The 15,668-nt window shown below is 38.4% G+C and overlaps 1 protein-coding gene across 1 annotated transcript in view; it reads right to left on the reverse strand.

Moving 5' to 3' along the window:
• Nucleotides 1-15,332, reverse strand: part of PPM1F (protein phosphatase, Mg2+/Mn2+ dependent 1F) — a 214,571-nt gene extending 199,239 nt beyond the window's left edge. Inside the window, exon 1 of the mRNA XM_053701941.1 lies at nt 15,061-15,332. Within this exon, the coding sequence (XP_053557916.1) occupies nt 15,061-15,209 (149 nt within the window). The 5' untranslated portion in view covers nt 15,210-15,332. The remainder of the gene's footprint in view (nt 1-15,060) is intronic.
• Between the last annotated feature and the right edge of the window lie 336 nt (nt 15,333-15,668).

Raw genomic sequence — 15,668 nt, forward strand, 5'->3', positions numbered from 1 at the left:
CTTCAGAAGAAGAAAACACATCAAAATGGTAGAATTTAGTAAAAGTATGCAAAGAAGACCAAGTTGCTGCTTTGCAAATCTGATCAACAGAAGCTTCATTCCAAAAAGCCCAGGAAGTAGAAACTGACCTAGTAGAATGAGCTGTAATCCGTTGAGGCGGAGTTTTACCCGACTCGACATAAGCATGATGAATTAAAGATTTCAACCAAGATGCCAAAGAAATGGCAGAGGCCTTCTGACCTTTCCTAGAACCGGAAAAGATAACAAAAAGACTAGAAGTCTTTCGGAAATTCTTAGTAGCTTCAACATAATATTTCAAAGCTCTAACTACATCCAAAGAATGCAATGATTTCTCCTTAGAATTCTTAGGATTAGGACATAATGAAGGAACCACAATTTCTCTACTAATGTTGTTGGAATTCACAACCTTAGGTAAGAATTGAAAAGAAGTTCGCAACACCGCCTTATCCTGATGAAAAATCAGAAAAGGAGACTCACAAGAAAGAGCAGATAATTCAGAAACTCTTCTAGCAGAAGAGATGGCCAAAAGAAACAAAACTTTCCAAGAAAGTAATTTAATGTCCAATGAATGCATAGGTTCAAATGGAGGAGCTTGAAGAGCCCCCAGAACCAAATTCAAACTCCAAGGAGGAGAAATTGACTTAATGACAGGTTTTATATGAACCAAAGCTTGTACAAAACAATGAATATCAGGAAGATTAGCAATCTTTCTGTGAAAAAGAACAGAAAGAGCAGAGATTTGTCCTTTCAATGAACTTGCAGACAAACCTTTATCCAAACCATCCTGAAGAAACTGTAAAATTCTCGGAATTCTAAAAGAATGCCAGGAAAAATGATGAGAAAGACACCAAGAAATGTAAGTCTTCCAGACTCTATAATATATCTCCCTAGATACAGATTTACGAGCCTGTAACATAGTATTAATCACAGAGTCAGAGAAACCTCTTTGACTAAGAATCAAGCGTTCAATCTCCATACCTTTAAATGTAAGGATTTGAGATCCTGATGGAAAAAAGGACCTTGCGACAGAAGGTCTGGTCTTAACGGAAGAGTCCACGGTTGGCAAGAGGCCATCCGGACAAGATCCGCATACCAAAACCTGTGAGGCCATGCTGGAGCCACCAGCAGAACAAACGAGCATTCCTTCAGAATCTTGGATATTACTTTTGGAAGAAGAACTAGAGGCGGAAAGATATAGGCAGGATGATACTTCCAAGGAAGTGACAATGCATCCACTGCTTCCGCTTGAGGATCCCTGGATCTGGACAGATACCTGGGAAGTTTTTTGTTTAGATGAGAAGCCTTCAGATCTATTTCTGGAAGTCCCCACATTTGAACAATCTGAAGAAATACCTCTGGGTGAAGAGACCATTCGCCCGGATGTAACGTTTGGCGGCTGAGATAATCCGCTTCCCAATTGTCTATACCTGGGATATGAACCGCAGAGATTAGACAGGAGCTGGATTCCGCCCAAACCAGAATTCGAGATACTTCTTTCATAGCCAGAGGACTGTGAGTCCCTCCTTGATGATTGACATATGCCACAGTTGTGATATTGTCTGTCTGAAAACAAATTAACGATTCTCTCTTTAGAAGAGGCCATGACTGAAGAGCTCTGAAAATTGCATGGAGTTCCAAAATATTGATTGGTAATCTCACCTCCTGAGATTCCCAAACTCCTTGTGCTGTCAGAGACCCCCAGACTGCTCCCCAACCTGTCAGACTTGCATCTGTTGAAATCACAGTCCAGGTTGGAAGAACAAAAGAAGCCCCCTGAACTAAACGTTGGTGATCTGTCCACCACGTCAGAGAGTGTCGTACAAATGGTTTTAAAGATAACAATTGATGTATTTTTGTGAAATCCCTGCACTACTGGTTCAGCATACAGAGCTGAAGAGGTCGCATGTGAAAACGAGCAAAGGGGATCGCGTCCGATGCAGCAGTCATAAGACCTAGAATTTCCATGCATAAGGCTACCGAAGGGAATGATTGAGACTGAAGGTTTCGACAGGCTGAAACCAATTTTAGACATCTCTTGTCTGTCAGAGACAGAGTCATGGACACTGAATCTATCTGGAAACCTAAAAAGGTTACCCTTGTCTGAGGAATCAATGAACTTTTTGGCAAATTGATCCTCCAACCATGATCTCGAAGAAACAATACGAGTCGATTCGTATGAGATTCTGCTAAATGTGAAGACTGAGGAAGTACCAAGATATCGTCCAAATAAGGTAATACCACAATACCCTGTTCTCTGATTACAGACAGAAGGGCACCGAGAACCTTTGTAAAAATTCTTGGAGCTGTTGCTAGGCCAAACAGCAGAGCCACAAACTGGTAATGCTTGTCCAGGAAAGAGAATCTCAGAAACTGATAGTGATCTGGATGAATCGGAATATGCAGATATGCATCCTGTAAATCTATTGTGGACATATAATGCCCTTGCTGAACAAAAAGCAGGATAGTCCTTATAGTTACCATTTTGAATGTTGGTATCCTTACATAACGATTCAATATTTTTAGATCCAGAACTGGTCTGAAGGAATTCTCCTTCTTTGGTACAATGAAGAGATTTGAATAAAACCCCAGTCCCTGTTCCAGAACTGGAACTGGCATAATTACTCCAGCCAACTCTAGATCTGAAACACATTTCAGAAATGCTTGAGCCTTCGCTGGATTTACTGGGACACGGGAAAGAAAAAATCTATTTGCAGGAGGCCTTATTTTGAAGCCAATTCTGTACCCTTCTGAAACAATGTTCTGAATCCAAAGATTGTGAATTGAATTGATCCAAATTTCTTTGAAAAATCGTAATCTGCCCCCTACCAGCTGAGCTGGAATGAGGGCCGCACCTTCATGTGGACTTGGGAGCTGGCTTTGGTTTTCTAAAAGGCTTGGATTTATTCCAGACTGGAGATGGTTTCCAAACTGATACCGCTCCTGTGGATGAAGGATCAGGCTTTTGTTCCTTATTGTGACGAAAGGAACGAAAACGATTATTAGACCTAAATTTACCTTTAGATTTTTTATCCTGTGGTAAAAAAGTTCCTTTCCCTCCAGTAACAGTTGAGATAATAGAATCCAACTGAGAACCAAATAATTTATTACCCTGGAAAGAAAGGGAAAGCAAAGTTGACTTAGAAGACATATCAGCATTCCAAGTCTTAAGCCATAAAGCTCTTCTAGCTAAAATAGCTAGAGACATATACCTGACATCAACTCTAATGATATCAAAGATGGCATCACAAATAAAGTTATTAGCATGTTGAAGAAGATTAACAATGCTATGAGAATTATGATCTGTTACTTGTTGCGCTAAAGCTTCTAACCAAAAAGTTGAAGCTGCAGCAACATCCGCTAAAGATATAGCAGGTCTAAGAAGATTACCTGAACATAAGTAAGCTTTTCTTAGAAAGGATTCAATTTTCCTATCCAAAGGATCTTTAAAGGAAGTACTATCTGCCGTAGGAATAGTAGTACGTTTAGCAAGAGTAGAGATAGCCCCATCAACTTTAGGGATTTTGTCCCAAAACTCTAATCTGTCAGATGGCACAGGATATAATTGCTTAAAACGTTTAGAAGGAGTAAATGAATTACCCAAATTATTCCATTCCCTGGAGATTACTTAAGAAATAGCATCAGGGACAGGAAAAACTACAGGAGATTTAAAAACCTTATTTAAACGTTTAGATTTAGTATCAAGAGGACCAGAATCCTCTATTTCTAATGCAATTAAAACCTCTTTAAGTAAAGAACGAATAAATTCCATTTTGAATAAATATGAAGATTTATCAGCATCAACCTCTGAGACAGAATCCTCTGAACCAGAGGAACCACTATCAGAATCAGAATGATGATGTTCATTTAAAAATTCATCTGAAAAATGAGAAGTTTTAAAAGACCTTTTACGTTTACTAGAAGGAGGAATAACAGACATAGCCTTCTTAATGGATTTAGACACAAAATCTCTTATGTTAACAGGAACACTAGTATTAGATGTTGATGGAACAGCAACAGGTAATGTAGTATTACTAAAGGAAATATTATCTGCATTAACAAGTTTGTCATGACATTCATTACAAACAACAGCTGGAGGAACAGATACCACAAGTTTACAGCAGATACACTTAACTTTGGTAGATCCAGCACCAGGCAGTGATTTTCCAGTAGTATCTTCTGACTCAGGGTCAATCTGGGACATCTTGCAATATGTAATAGAAAAAACAACATATAAAGCAAAATTGATCAAATTCCTTAAATGACAGTTTCAGGAATGGGAAAAAATGCCAGTGAACAAGCTTCTAGCAACCAGAAGCAATAAATAATGAGACTTAAATAATGTGGAGACAATAATGACGCCCATATTTTTTTAGCGCCAAAAAAGACGCCCACATTATTTGGCGCCTAAATGCTTTTGGCGCCAAAAATGACGCCACATCCGGAACGCCGACACTTGGCGCAAAAACGTCAAAAAGATGACGCAACTTCCGGCGACACGTATGACACCGGAAATAGAAAAATATTTTTGCGCCAAAAAAAGTCTGCGCCAAGAATGACGCAATAAAATGAAGCATTTTCAGCCCCCGCGAGCCTAACAGCCCACAGGAAAAAAGTCAATTTTAAGGTAAGAAAAAAATGATAAATTGATATGCATTATCCCAAATATGAAACTGACTGTCTGAAATAAGGAACGTTGAACATCCTGAGTCAAGGCAAATAAATGTTTGAATACATATATTTAGAACTTTATATAAAAGTGCCCAACCATAGCTTAGAGTGTCACAGAAAATAAGACTTACTTACCCCAGGACACTCATCTACACGTAGTAGAAAGCCAAACCAGTACTGAAACGAGAATCAGTAGAGGTAATGGTATATATAAGAGTATATCGTCGATCTGAAAAGGGAGGTAAGAAATGAATCTCTACGACCGATAACAGAGAACCTATGAAATAGACACCGTAGAAGGAGATCATTGAATTCAAATAGGCAATACTCTCCTCGCATCCCTCTGACATTCACTGCACGCTGAGAGGAAAACCGGGCTCCAACCTGCTGCGGAGCGCATATCAACGTAGAATCTAGCACAAACTTACTTCACCACCTCCATAGGAGGCAAAGTTTGTAAAACTGAATTGTGGGTGTGGTGAGGGGTGTATTTATAGGCATTTTGAGGTTTGGGAAACTTTGCCCCTCCTGGTAGGAATGTATATCCCATACGTCACTAGCTCATGGACTCTTGCTAATTACATGAAAGAAATATAGGCAGGTTGATAACTCCAAGGAAGTGTCAATGCATCCACTGCTTCCGCCTGAGGATCCCTGGACTTGGACAGGTACCTGGGAAGTTTCTTGTTTAGATGAGATGCCATCATATCTATTTCTGGAATCAATACGTAAATGAGAAGAGATGGCACTAGCACTACAATAATATTAATACAGGGTTGCTCTATTTGATTGATTAAATGTATCATATATATATATATATATATATATATATATATATATATATATATATATATATATATATATATATATATATATATATATATATATATATATATACACACACACACATACATATATACACACACATACACAATTTTATATATGTGCGCATGTTTTTCTCACATGAGCAGGAGTGCCGGTGCACAAGGACAATTTTTAGACTAAGTCTATAGCCCGTTAGAGGGATCAAGACTGAAAACAGTGCACTTGGGAGCACTTCCGTTCCTGATTTAAATAAATGATCAACTCACTTTCAGGGCCAAAGAGTTCTTATTCAAATGAATTCAATTAAAACATAACTTTAATTACCGCAATAATTTAATAAAATCAATGTGTGTATATGTGCATTTTAAAAACACATAGGAACTGGGTAGGAAATATAGATTAATTGTGAGTTTAGTAACCTTGTTGTACAACTATTGAGGACACCTTAAAGAAGTTCACTCCAATATTGGAAATTATTAAGGGCAATAGAAATGGTAAAGGGGGGGGGGGGGGTTCGGATGAACATAGAAATTATGTTTTATCAATAGTTTTCTTATCTTCAGTCACTGTTAAAGGAATAGTATAGGATTATAGAGATATACACTGTCACACAGTATTTAGTGAATTATATCAGATCGTCTATCACTGCATATAGTGTCATGTATCTGTGATAGATTGAAATAAATCAGCTTTGGTCATGTATTGATTGCAAGTTAAACAATGTATAGATACATGATTCACAATTTAGGTTTCTATCACCTCATATATTCATAAGGTGCTGGCAGTGATCTAGTTTGCTTGTAAAATTCACTTTAATATAAGGGAACACAGCTAAGGCTAAGTACGTCTTATCTTGTGTTAACATTAGTTAATACATTGCAACATTGAGTTATACGCTTGTTATAAATAGATCTATTGTATTGTGCACTGGTTTGCAGAGCGAGTCTGAATAGCGCTTTATTAATGTATAATACTAGAGGGAACAAAATCTAAATTGCGCCTTATTATGGCTTATGATATTTGTAACTTCTAGATACAGAGTTGGTTAATCTTACAGTACTTATAATGTCCTGCTATATGCAGTCTTATTTTCTTTCTTTAGATGATAAATCTGGAGATTTCTAGTTGAGCATCTAATCAGAAACTGTTTAACTTCGAAGTTTCTTTCCTGTACTAGCATGTAAAGCGGGTGTTAATGCCTTACTGGTATGCAATGCTTATGAACATCTAAGCAGAATATTCATTGGTCTTATGTGGCTTATAATAACCTACTATAAAAAGTCTTTGTATTTTTCTTTAAATGTTTGATTTTAAGATTGCAAATAGTACAGCTTGTGGCAAGTTATTCCAAGTGGGTATTGATCTTTTAGCCTTATGAAGCAAGTTTTAGTACTGCCTTATTTTGGCATACGTTAGTTAAACTTGTATAATATTTACATCAAAGGTGCTTGTGTTAGCTGCCTCCGACAGCCATCCCTGGTGTGTAACAGAGTTGTCAAAATAGCCCAGAGCACATAGGTCAATGTACTATTGCCCAATTAGAGCAACTGTGTAAAGTTGACTTAATTTTGGGTTACATATAGACTTCTTAGAATACTTAGTATTAAGATAACAGTTGTACGTTTTCTAATAAGCTGTTACAAATGGATATTTCCCTTATATGTAAAAAGCGAATCCTAGCAGTGCCTTATTTTGGTGAATAAAACTTATGTGGTTTATACATCGAGGTTTTAATATTAACCACCCCCAATAAGCAACCCCCGGCGTGTAACGGAGCTACCGGAATAACTCAGAACACTGAGGTCAATATATTATGCCCGATTGGACAACTAGGTTAGATTAACTGAATTCTATGTTACCAACAAATTAAAAGTTTTCCACAGTTCCTATGCCAAAACGGCTGTTTGGGGTGTTGTTAGACTGTACCCCTCCCTAACATGTTTCGCTGATACTATCTCGGCTTTTTCAAATTATTGTGGTAATAAAAGTTATGTTTTAATTGAATTCATTTGAATAAGAACTCTTTGGCCCTGAAAGTGAGTTGATCATTTATTTAAATCAGGAACGGAAGTGCTCCCAAGTGCACTCTTTTCAGTCTATTTCTGGAAGCCCCCACATCTGAACAATTTGAAAAAACACATCTGGGTGAAGAGACCACTCTCCCGGATGTAAAGCTTGACGACTGAGATAATCCGCTTCCCAATTGTCTATACCTGGGATATGGACCGCAGAAATTAGACAGGAGCTGGATTCTGCCCAAACAAGTATCCGGGATACTTCTTTCATAGCCTGAGGACTGTGAGTCCCACCCTGATGATTGACATATGCCACAGTTGTGACATTGTCTGAAAACAAATAAACGTCTCTTCAATAGAGGCAAAAACTGAAGAGCTCTGAGAATCGCACGGAGTTCCCAAATATTGATTGGTAATCTCGCCTCTTGAGATTTCCAAACCCCTTGTGCTGTCAGAGATCCCCAGACAGCTACCCAACCTGAAAGACTCGCATTTGTTGTGATCACAGTCCAGGTTGGACGAACAAAAGAGGCCCCTTGAACTATATGATAGTGATCTAACCACCAAGTCAGAGATAGTCGAACATTGGGATTTAAGGATATTAATTGTGATATCTTTGTATAATCCCTGCACCATTGGTTCAGCATACAAAGCTGAAGAGGTCTCATGTGAAAACGAGCAAAGGGAATCACGTCCGATGCTGCAGTCATGAGACCTAAAACCTCCATGCACATAGCTACTGAAGGGAATGACAGACTGAAGGTTCCGACAGGCTGCAACCAATTTCAGACGTCTTTTGTCTGTTAGAGACAAAGTCATGGATACTGAATCTATCTGGAAACCTAAAAAGGTGACCATTGTCTGAGGAATCAAAGAACTTTTTGGTAAATTGATCCTCCAACCATGTCTTTGAAGAAACAACACTAGTTGATTTGTGTGGGATTCTGCAGAACGTAAAGACTGAGCTAGTACCAAGATATCATCCAAATAAGGAAACACCGCAATACCCGCTCTCTGATTAGAGAGATGGGCACCGAGAAGCTTTGAAAAGATCCTTGGAGCTGTCGCTAGGCCAAAAGGAAGAGCAACAAATTGGTAATGCTAGTCTAGAAAAGAGAATCTCAGGAACTGAAAGTGATCTGGATTAATCGGAATATTAAGATATGCATCCTGTAAGTCTATTGTGGACATATAATGCCCTCACTGAATAAAAGGCAGAATAGTCCTTATAGTCACCATTTTGAATGTTGGTACTCTTACATAACGATTCAAGACTTTTAGATCCAGAACTGGTCTGAATGAATTTTCTTTCTTTGGGACAATGAACAGATTTGAATAAAACTCCAGACCCTGTTCCTGAAAAGGAACTGGCACGATTACCCCAGCTAACTCCAGGTCTGGAACACACTTCAGGAAAGCCTGTGCTTTCTCTGGGTTCACTGGAATGCGTGAGAGAAAGAAACTTTTCACAGGCTGTCTTGCTCTGAAACCTATTTTGTACCCCTAAGAGACAATGTTCTGAATCCAATGATTTTGGACTGAATTTATCCAAACATCCTTGAAAATTTTTAATCTGCCCGCTACCAGCTGAGCTGGAATGAGGGCCGCACCTTCATGCGGACTTGGGGGCTGGTTTAGATCTCTTAAACTGCTTGGATTTATTCCAGATTGAGGAAGGCTTCCAATTGGAGACAGATTCCTTAGGGGGAAGGATTAGGTTTCTGTTCCTTATTTTGTCGAAAGGAACGAAAACGTTTAGAAGCTTTAAATTTGCCCTTAGATTTTTTTATCCTGAGGCAAAAAAGCTCCCTTCCCCCCAGTGACAGTTGAAATTATAGAATCCAACTGAGAACCAAATAATTTATTACTTTGGAAAGAAAGAGATAGCAATGTCGATTTAGAAGTCATATCAGCATTCCAACATTTAAGCCATAAAGCTCTTCTAGCTAAAATAGCTAAAGACATATCTAACATCAATTCTGATGATATCAAAAATGGCATCACAAATAAAATTATTAGCATGTTGAATTAATTTAACAATGCTATACACATTATGATCCGATACTCGCGCTAAAGTTTCCAACCAAAAAGTTGAGGCAGCTGCAACATCAGCCAAAGAAATAGCAGGCCTAAGAAGATGACCTGAACATAAATAAGCTTTCCTTAGATAAGATTCAAGCTTCCTATCTAAAGGATCTTTAAAAGAAGTACTATCTTCCGTAGGAATAGTAGTACATTTAGCAAGAGTAGAGACGGCCCCATCAACTTTGGGGATCTTTTCCCAAAACTCCAATCTATCAGTAGGCAAGGGATACAATTTTTTTAAACCTTGAAGAAGGAGTAAAAGAAGTACCCAGTCTATTCCATTCCTTAGAAATCATATCTGAAATAGCATCAGGAACTGGAAAAACCTCTGGAATAACTACATGAGGTTTATAAACCGAATTTAAACGTTCACTAGTTTTAGTATCAAGAGGACTAGTCTCCTCCATATCTAATGCAATAAACACTTCTTTTAATAAAGAACAAATATACTCCATTTTAAATAAATAAGAGGATTTGTCAGTGTCAATATCTGAGGCAGGATCCTCTGAATCAGACAGATCCTCATCAGAGATAGATAAATCAGTATGTTGTCGGTCATTAGAAAATTAATCAACTCTATGAGAAGTTTTAAAAGACCTTTTACGTTTAATAGAAGGCGGAATGGCAGACAAAGCCTTCTGAATGGAATCAGAAATAAATTCTCTCAAATTGACAGGAATATCCTGAGCATTAGATGTTGATGGACCAGCAACAGGTAATGAACTACTACTGATGGAAACATTTTCTGCATGTAAAAGTTTATCATGACAACTATTACAAACCACAGCTGGAGGAGGAACACAGTTACCACAAGTTTACAACAAATGCACTTAGCTTTGGTAGAACCGATATCAGGCAGCAGGATTTCAGTAGTAGATTCTGAGACAGGATCAGATTGAGACATCTTGCAGTATGTAAAAGAAAAACAACATATAAAGCAAAATGATCAATTTCCTTATAGGACAGTTTCAGGAATGGGAAAAAATGCAAACAGAATAAGCCTCTGACATAGAAAAAAAAAAGACCAGAGGCAAAAGGAATGAGGTCTTAAAAAATGAAAAAATGTTTGGCGCCAAGTATGAAGCACCACAAACAGAAAAACATTTTTTGGCGCCAAAAACGTCCAGAACGTAACTCGAGCGTCATAGATGATGCAACCTTGTGAAAGACTCGGCGCCAACTAAGACGCCGGAAATGACAAATTTGCGTCAAACGTAATTTTCGCGCCAAAAAAGTCTCGCGCCAAGAATGACGCACTAAATTATAGCATTTTGCGCTCTCGCAAGCCTAATACAGCCCGCAATTTAGAAAGACTCAATTTGAAAACCTCAGGTAAGAAAAAAAAAAAAAAAAAAAAATTTTAAATGCATTTCCCAGATATGAAACTGACAGTCTGCAAAAAGGAAATATACTGATAAACCTGAATAATGGCAAATATAAGTACAAACATATATTTAGAACTTTATATATTAAGTGCCAAACTATAGCTGAGAGTGTCTTAAGTAAATGAGACACTTACCAAAAGACACCCATCCCCATATAGCAGATAGCCAAACCTGTACTGAAATGAAAATCAGTAGAGGTAATGGTATATAAGAGTATATTGTCGATCTGAAAAGGGAGGTAGGAGATGAATCTCTACGACCGATAACAGAGAACCTATGAAATAGATCCCCGTTAGGAAGACCATTGTATTCAATAGGTGATACTCCCTTCACATCCCTCTGACATTCACTGTACTCTGAGAGGAACCGGGTTTCAACATGCTGAGAAACGCATATCAACGTAGAAATCTAGCACAAACTTACTTCACCACCTCCATGGGAGACAAAGTTTGTAAAACTGAATTGTGGGTGTGGTGAGGGGTGTATTTGTAGGCATTTTGAGGTTTGGGAAACTTTGCCCCCTCCTGGTAGGATTGTATATGCCATACGTCACTAGCTCATGGACTCTTGCCAATTACATGAAAGAGTTTAATTATGACTAGACTGTCCCTTTAAGTTTTCCCTCATGTTTGTTTTTAAAGTGCAAAAGTTTAAAAGAAAAAAAGAAAAACAGCAGAGATTACATTTTGTTTATATATATATATATTTGAATGAAGTTTAATATCAGGCCTACAGGTAACATGGAGCAGCAAGATAATTACAATACAAAAGGTATATCAAATACACCAAAATAATGCCTCTCCATAATAACTACAAAATGTTAGAGAATATACCACAGAACATATCCTAATAAAGAAGAAATTCAAACAGTATGCGAGTTACTGTAACTTTCTAAATTGTACAAAATGCTGCTATTGGACATTGAAAGCCTGTGGAATTATTATAGCAGCAGAAAGTACCCTGAAATAAAGGAGACCAAGGGTCTAATATGATCAACAAGACTGATCTAGTGCAGTGCTTCTCACGCTAACATAAATCTTCAGCATAACACAAATAAGAAGAGTGAGTGATATCATATGAGGCTTCACTAATTTTAAGCCAAACTAAACCTAGGAGATAAGACTATAATATACAGGGTAGATATCATCCTATAGTACAATGTTTGGGAGGGGAAACTTAGTTTCTTACAAAAACATTAAAGTGAAAGTAAACTTATCTCTTCAGCTATGCAGATTGACATAAATGATTAAAAATCATTAGCAGTTTCATTCATGAGTTTTTTATATTGTGCACCTAAATGCCCTTTTCGCCGCATGTAGCTGCATATTTTTGTCCTCTTCAATTCAGCCCGTCTCTGCTCAGTCACTTTATTTCCTGGTCACGTTGTTTGTATTTACCAATAGACTTTCTGGCCGATCGGCGGCCAGAAAGCTACGTCACAGCCTGCTTGAATCGAATGCGCATGCGCGGAGTCCAATAAAAGCTCATTGATGTCAGTCGCGCGTTCACAATTCCCGCATGCTTATTCCAGACGATCATTTGCTGCCAAGATTTTCAGCGTCCAAGACGGCTTCTGCCACTCGATAGGGGAATGAGAAACTTTGCATGCGCATTTGGACGCCGATAGCCGATTAGCGCATGCGCATTTGTTAGCAATATCGGGAACGAGCTTTGAAGACTACGTGTAGAGCGGGTGGGACCGCTCTATACGAAATGACTACAAAATCCAGGAAGAGGAGGGTGGGAGGAGTAAAGCCAATAACGGTAGGGAAATAAATAAGGTAAATATAAATGATTAGATCCAAGTAAAGACCAAACAAAACAGGCGAAAATGATATATTGAACATAGAGTATTAGGATATTTTGAAATGAGGAAAACTTTACTTTCACTTTAAGCTATCTCCTCTGCAAAGTTGTTCAAATATCTTATGTGGAGAGTAACATTGTCTCATCATGATGCACTGCAATATCAGAAGCATAAGACTTGAATTAAAGGGACAGTCATAACCAACAGTGTTTTACCACTGTAATAACCTTTGTATCTAAGCTTCTGCTGACTGCCACCTTATTTCAGTTCTTTTGACAGATTTGCATTTTAGCCAGTCAGTGCTCACTCCTGGGTCACTTCACGTGCATGAGCTCAATGTTAATGTTAAACTTAAAATACTCCATTGCCTAGGCCGCTGACAAGGGAGCTATAGTCTTGAAATGGGGGCGAGAAAGATAGGGAGCATGAATAGGGCAGATAAATATTTACTCTTTCAGGATAAAACTATGTTGAACTGCTATTCACATCTTATAGAGCAACAATGAAAAAGTATTACATTAAAAAAATATTCACTGTAGTAAGACAGACTGTTTTACAACAAACTATACTGGCAAACAGAGTACAGTAAAAATCACAAGTAATGAAGCAGAGCCAATATTCCAGTATAAGGCTATCACAGTGTTTAACATCCTAGTGCACAGGTTTGTGAAACAGTATTAACTGCTTAGTCCTTTTACAAATAGCAGCAGAAAGTGCTCTGAGGATCGTATACGGATAACGAGTCATTATCATGAATTAAAATATAATCAGTCATTCAACTACCTATTGGTCAGATTGTCTTTGATAAACAGAGGGTAATCCAAATAAATAAAAGCTCTACCCTACTCCAGAGTTTCAACTCAATGAAATGCAGGAAGCTTGAAAACATGCGTATGATGCAGGTCTAGTAGTAGCTAGTAGCCAACAAAGCTATGTCTGCAAACTGTGACCAACCATGTAGAAATCCCCTTGTAACGCTTTACACTTCACTTTGTTCTATCCTCAATGCCAATGAGACACATGCTCGCTAAAACCCATTGACCCTAAAGACACCATCATTTTTTCCTTATAAGAAATAACTTCCTTCTGCTCTATTGCAAAGTATTTTCCCCCACCACTGCCATCACTTAGAAGTTTTTTTCAAGCAGTGACGTATTCACCGTTCATTCAATGTTTGTGTGAGCCATACGGCAAGAATCAGATTCTTCCTGTATAGCTGGCACAAACATTGGATGAATGATGAATATACATCACCGCTTGAAAAAAAGTATTCTTCTCAGTGGGATGGCAGTGGTGGGGGCGAGTCTAATAAACCATGGACCATTTTCAACCATTTCAGGCACAATGTTGCTATATAGCAAAGGTGCCAGACTGCCAGTATACATTTTTTTCAACCACAACTTCATTTTTCCCTTCAATATAGGCTTTGTTTACCATCACTTTAAATATCTGTACGTTTAGAAAAAATTGCTCATAAAATTTGAGAGAAGTGTTAAATCTTCATAAAATCTTATTTGGATATCCTTCATTATTTATATACAACTACACACATACAAACACAGAGCTGAAAGCTCCATTACTCTTGGATATTAAAAGTAAAATACAGTTGATGAGTAAATAAAGTTTGGCTTTTGCCTATTTTTAATATACTGAGTTTACTATAAATGTATTTCCCTCCAGACTAGACACCTTTTTCACTCTGACTGGTGAATTACAGTGTTATTTTCCACTCATGATACAGGTGCATTGGTCTGCAGAGTTCATTATTAGCAAAGGAGCAAAAAAGTGTGTTTGTATACAGATATATAATAAATAGATTAGGAGCAATAAATAAACTTTGAGAATGTCATTTTTGCTTTTTAATTCTTAAACACGTGAATGTTATCATATAAAAGTTACCTCTCCCATACTGAGTACCAGTCTCGTCAGACACAAAGTTCCTCCTGGACTGGGTACAATCAGTGCCTTCAATAGGTATCAATGTCTAGAGAATAGTTTCATCTTTCCCAGCGGTTATCAGAGTAAGCTATACAAGTCAAACTTAAATTACTGGCTGGACTCAGGTCTTCCATCCCTCTCTGGGTATCAGCATCATCAAATCAATGTCAATCTCCCGTATTAGGTAATCAGGCTGCATTACACCCACTTTTTACACAGTGCAATGGATATCAAAGTATTTGTCGTTATATCAGTGTCAGTCTCTAACCACCTCTCTCCCACCCTGTGAGTACCCCTCACAGAACCCCTGACCCACCTGCTTCGCAGGAGCCTAAGCACCGCTTCATTCAGCTCTCCCTCCGCCTCCCCACGACTAACCAGGCGGCTTTGTGTAGATACTTGCAGTGGCAAATCCTGCAGAAGACTCCCCATGAAGCGCCGCGCTGCCCCGTCCTCCTCCTCCATGCTGAACACTCTGCGGGAGCCCGGAAGAAGCAGCGAGCTGCACGTGTGAGTGTACTACTTTAAGCAGGGGAGTTGGGGAGGGTCTGAGAGACAAGGGACTCAGACACTTACGAGGTGCAAAACCATAGTCAGGGGTTCGTAAAACCAAAACATTGCGAGGACCAGAGAGCAAGCGTTAACGTCAGTGCAAGCAATATACATTTACGTTAGAGAACATACCAGCCCTCCCGAACACCCCCTGCGCTTGGTACAGCCTATAAGGGCGGGGTGAACTTTTAACCTGTAAGTGACAGAGCTGTGACAGAAGCGTTTCTGGTTTGACACAGACGGAGGAAAAAAAAATGCTTCATAGAAATACCATGAACGAGGCGACGTTCTGGTGTAGCTTTCTGTACCCTTACCCCCCCCCCCCCCTATTTAATTATGCTTGGTTAAAAAAAAACATAATTTATGTAAGAA

The sequence above is a fragment of the Bombina bombina genome, chromosome 2, assembly GCF_027579735.1.
Source record: "Bombina bombina isolate aBomBom1 chromosome 2, aBomBom1.pri, whole genome shotgun sequence".
Classification (NCBI taxonomy): Eukaryota; Metazoa; Chordata; class Amphibia; order Anura; family Bombinatoridae; genus Bombina; species Bombina bombina.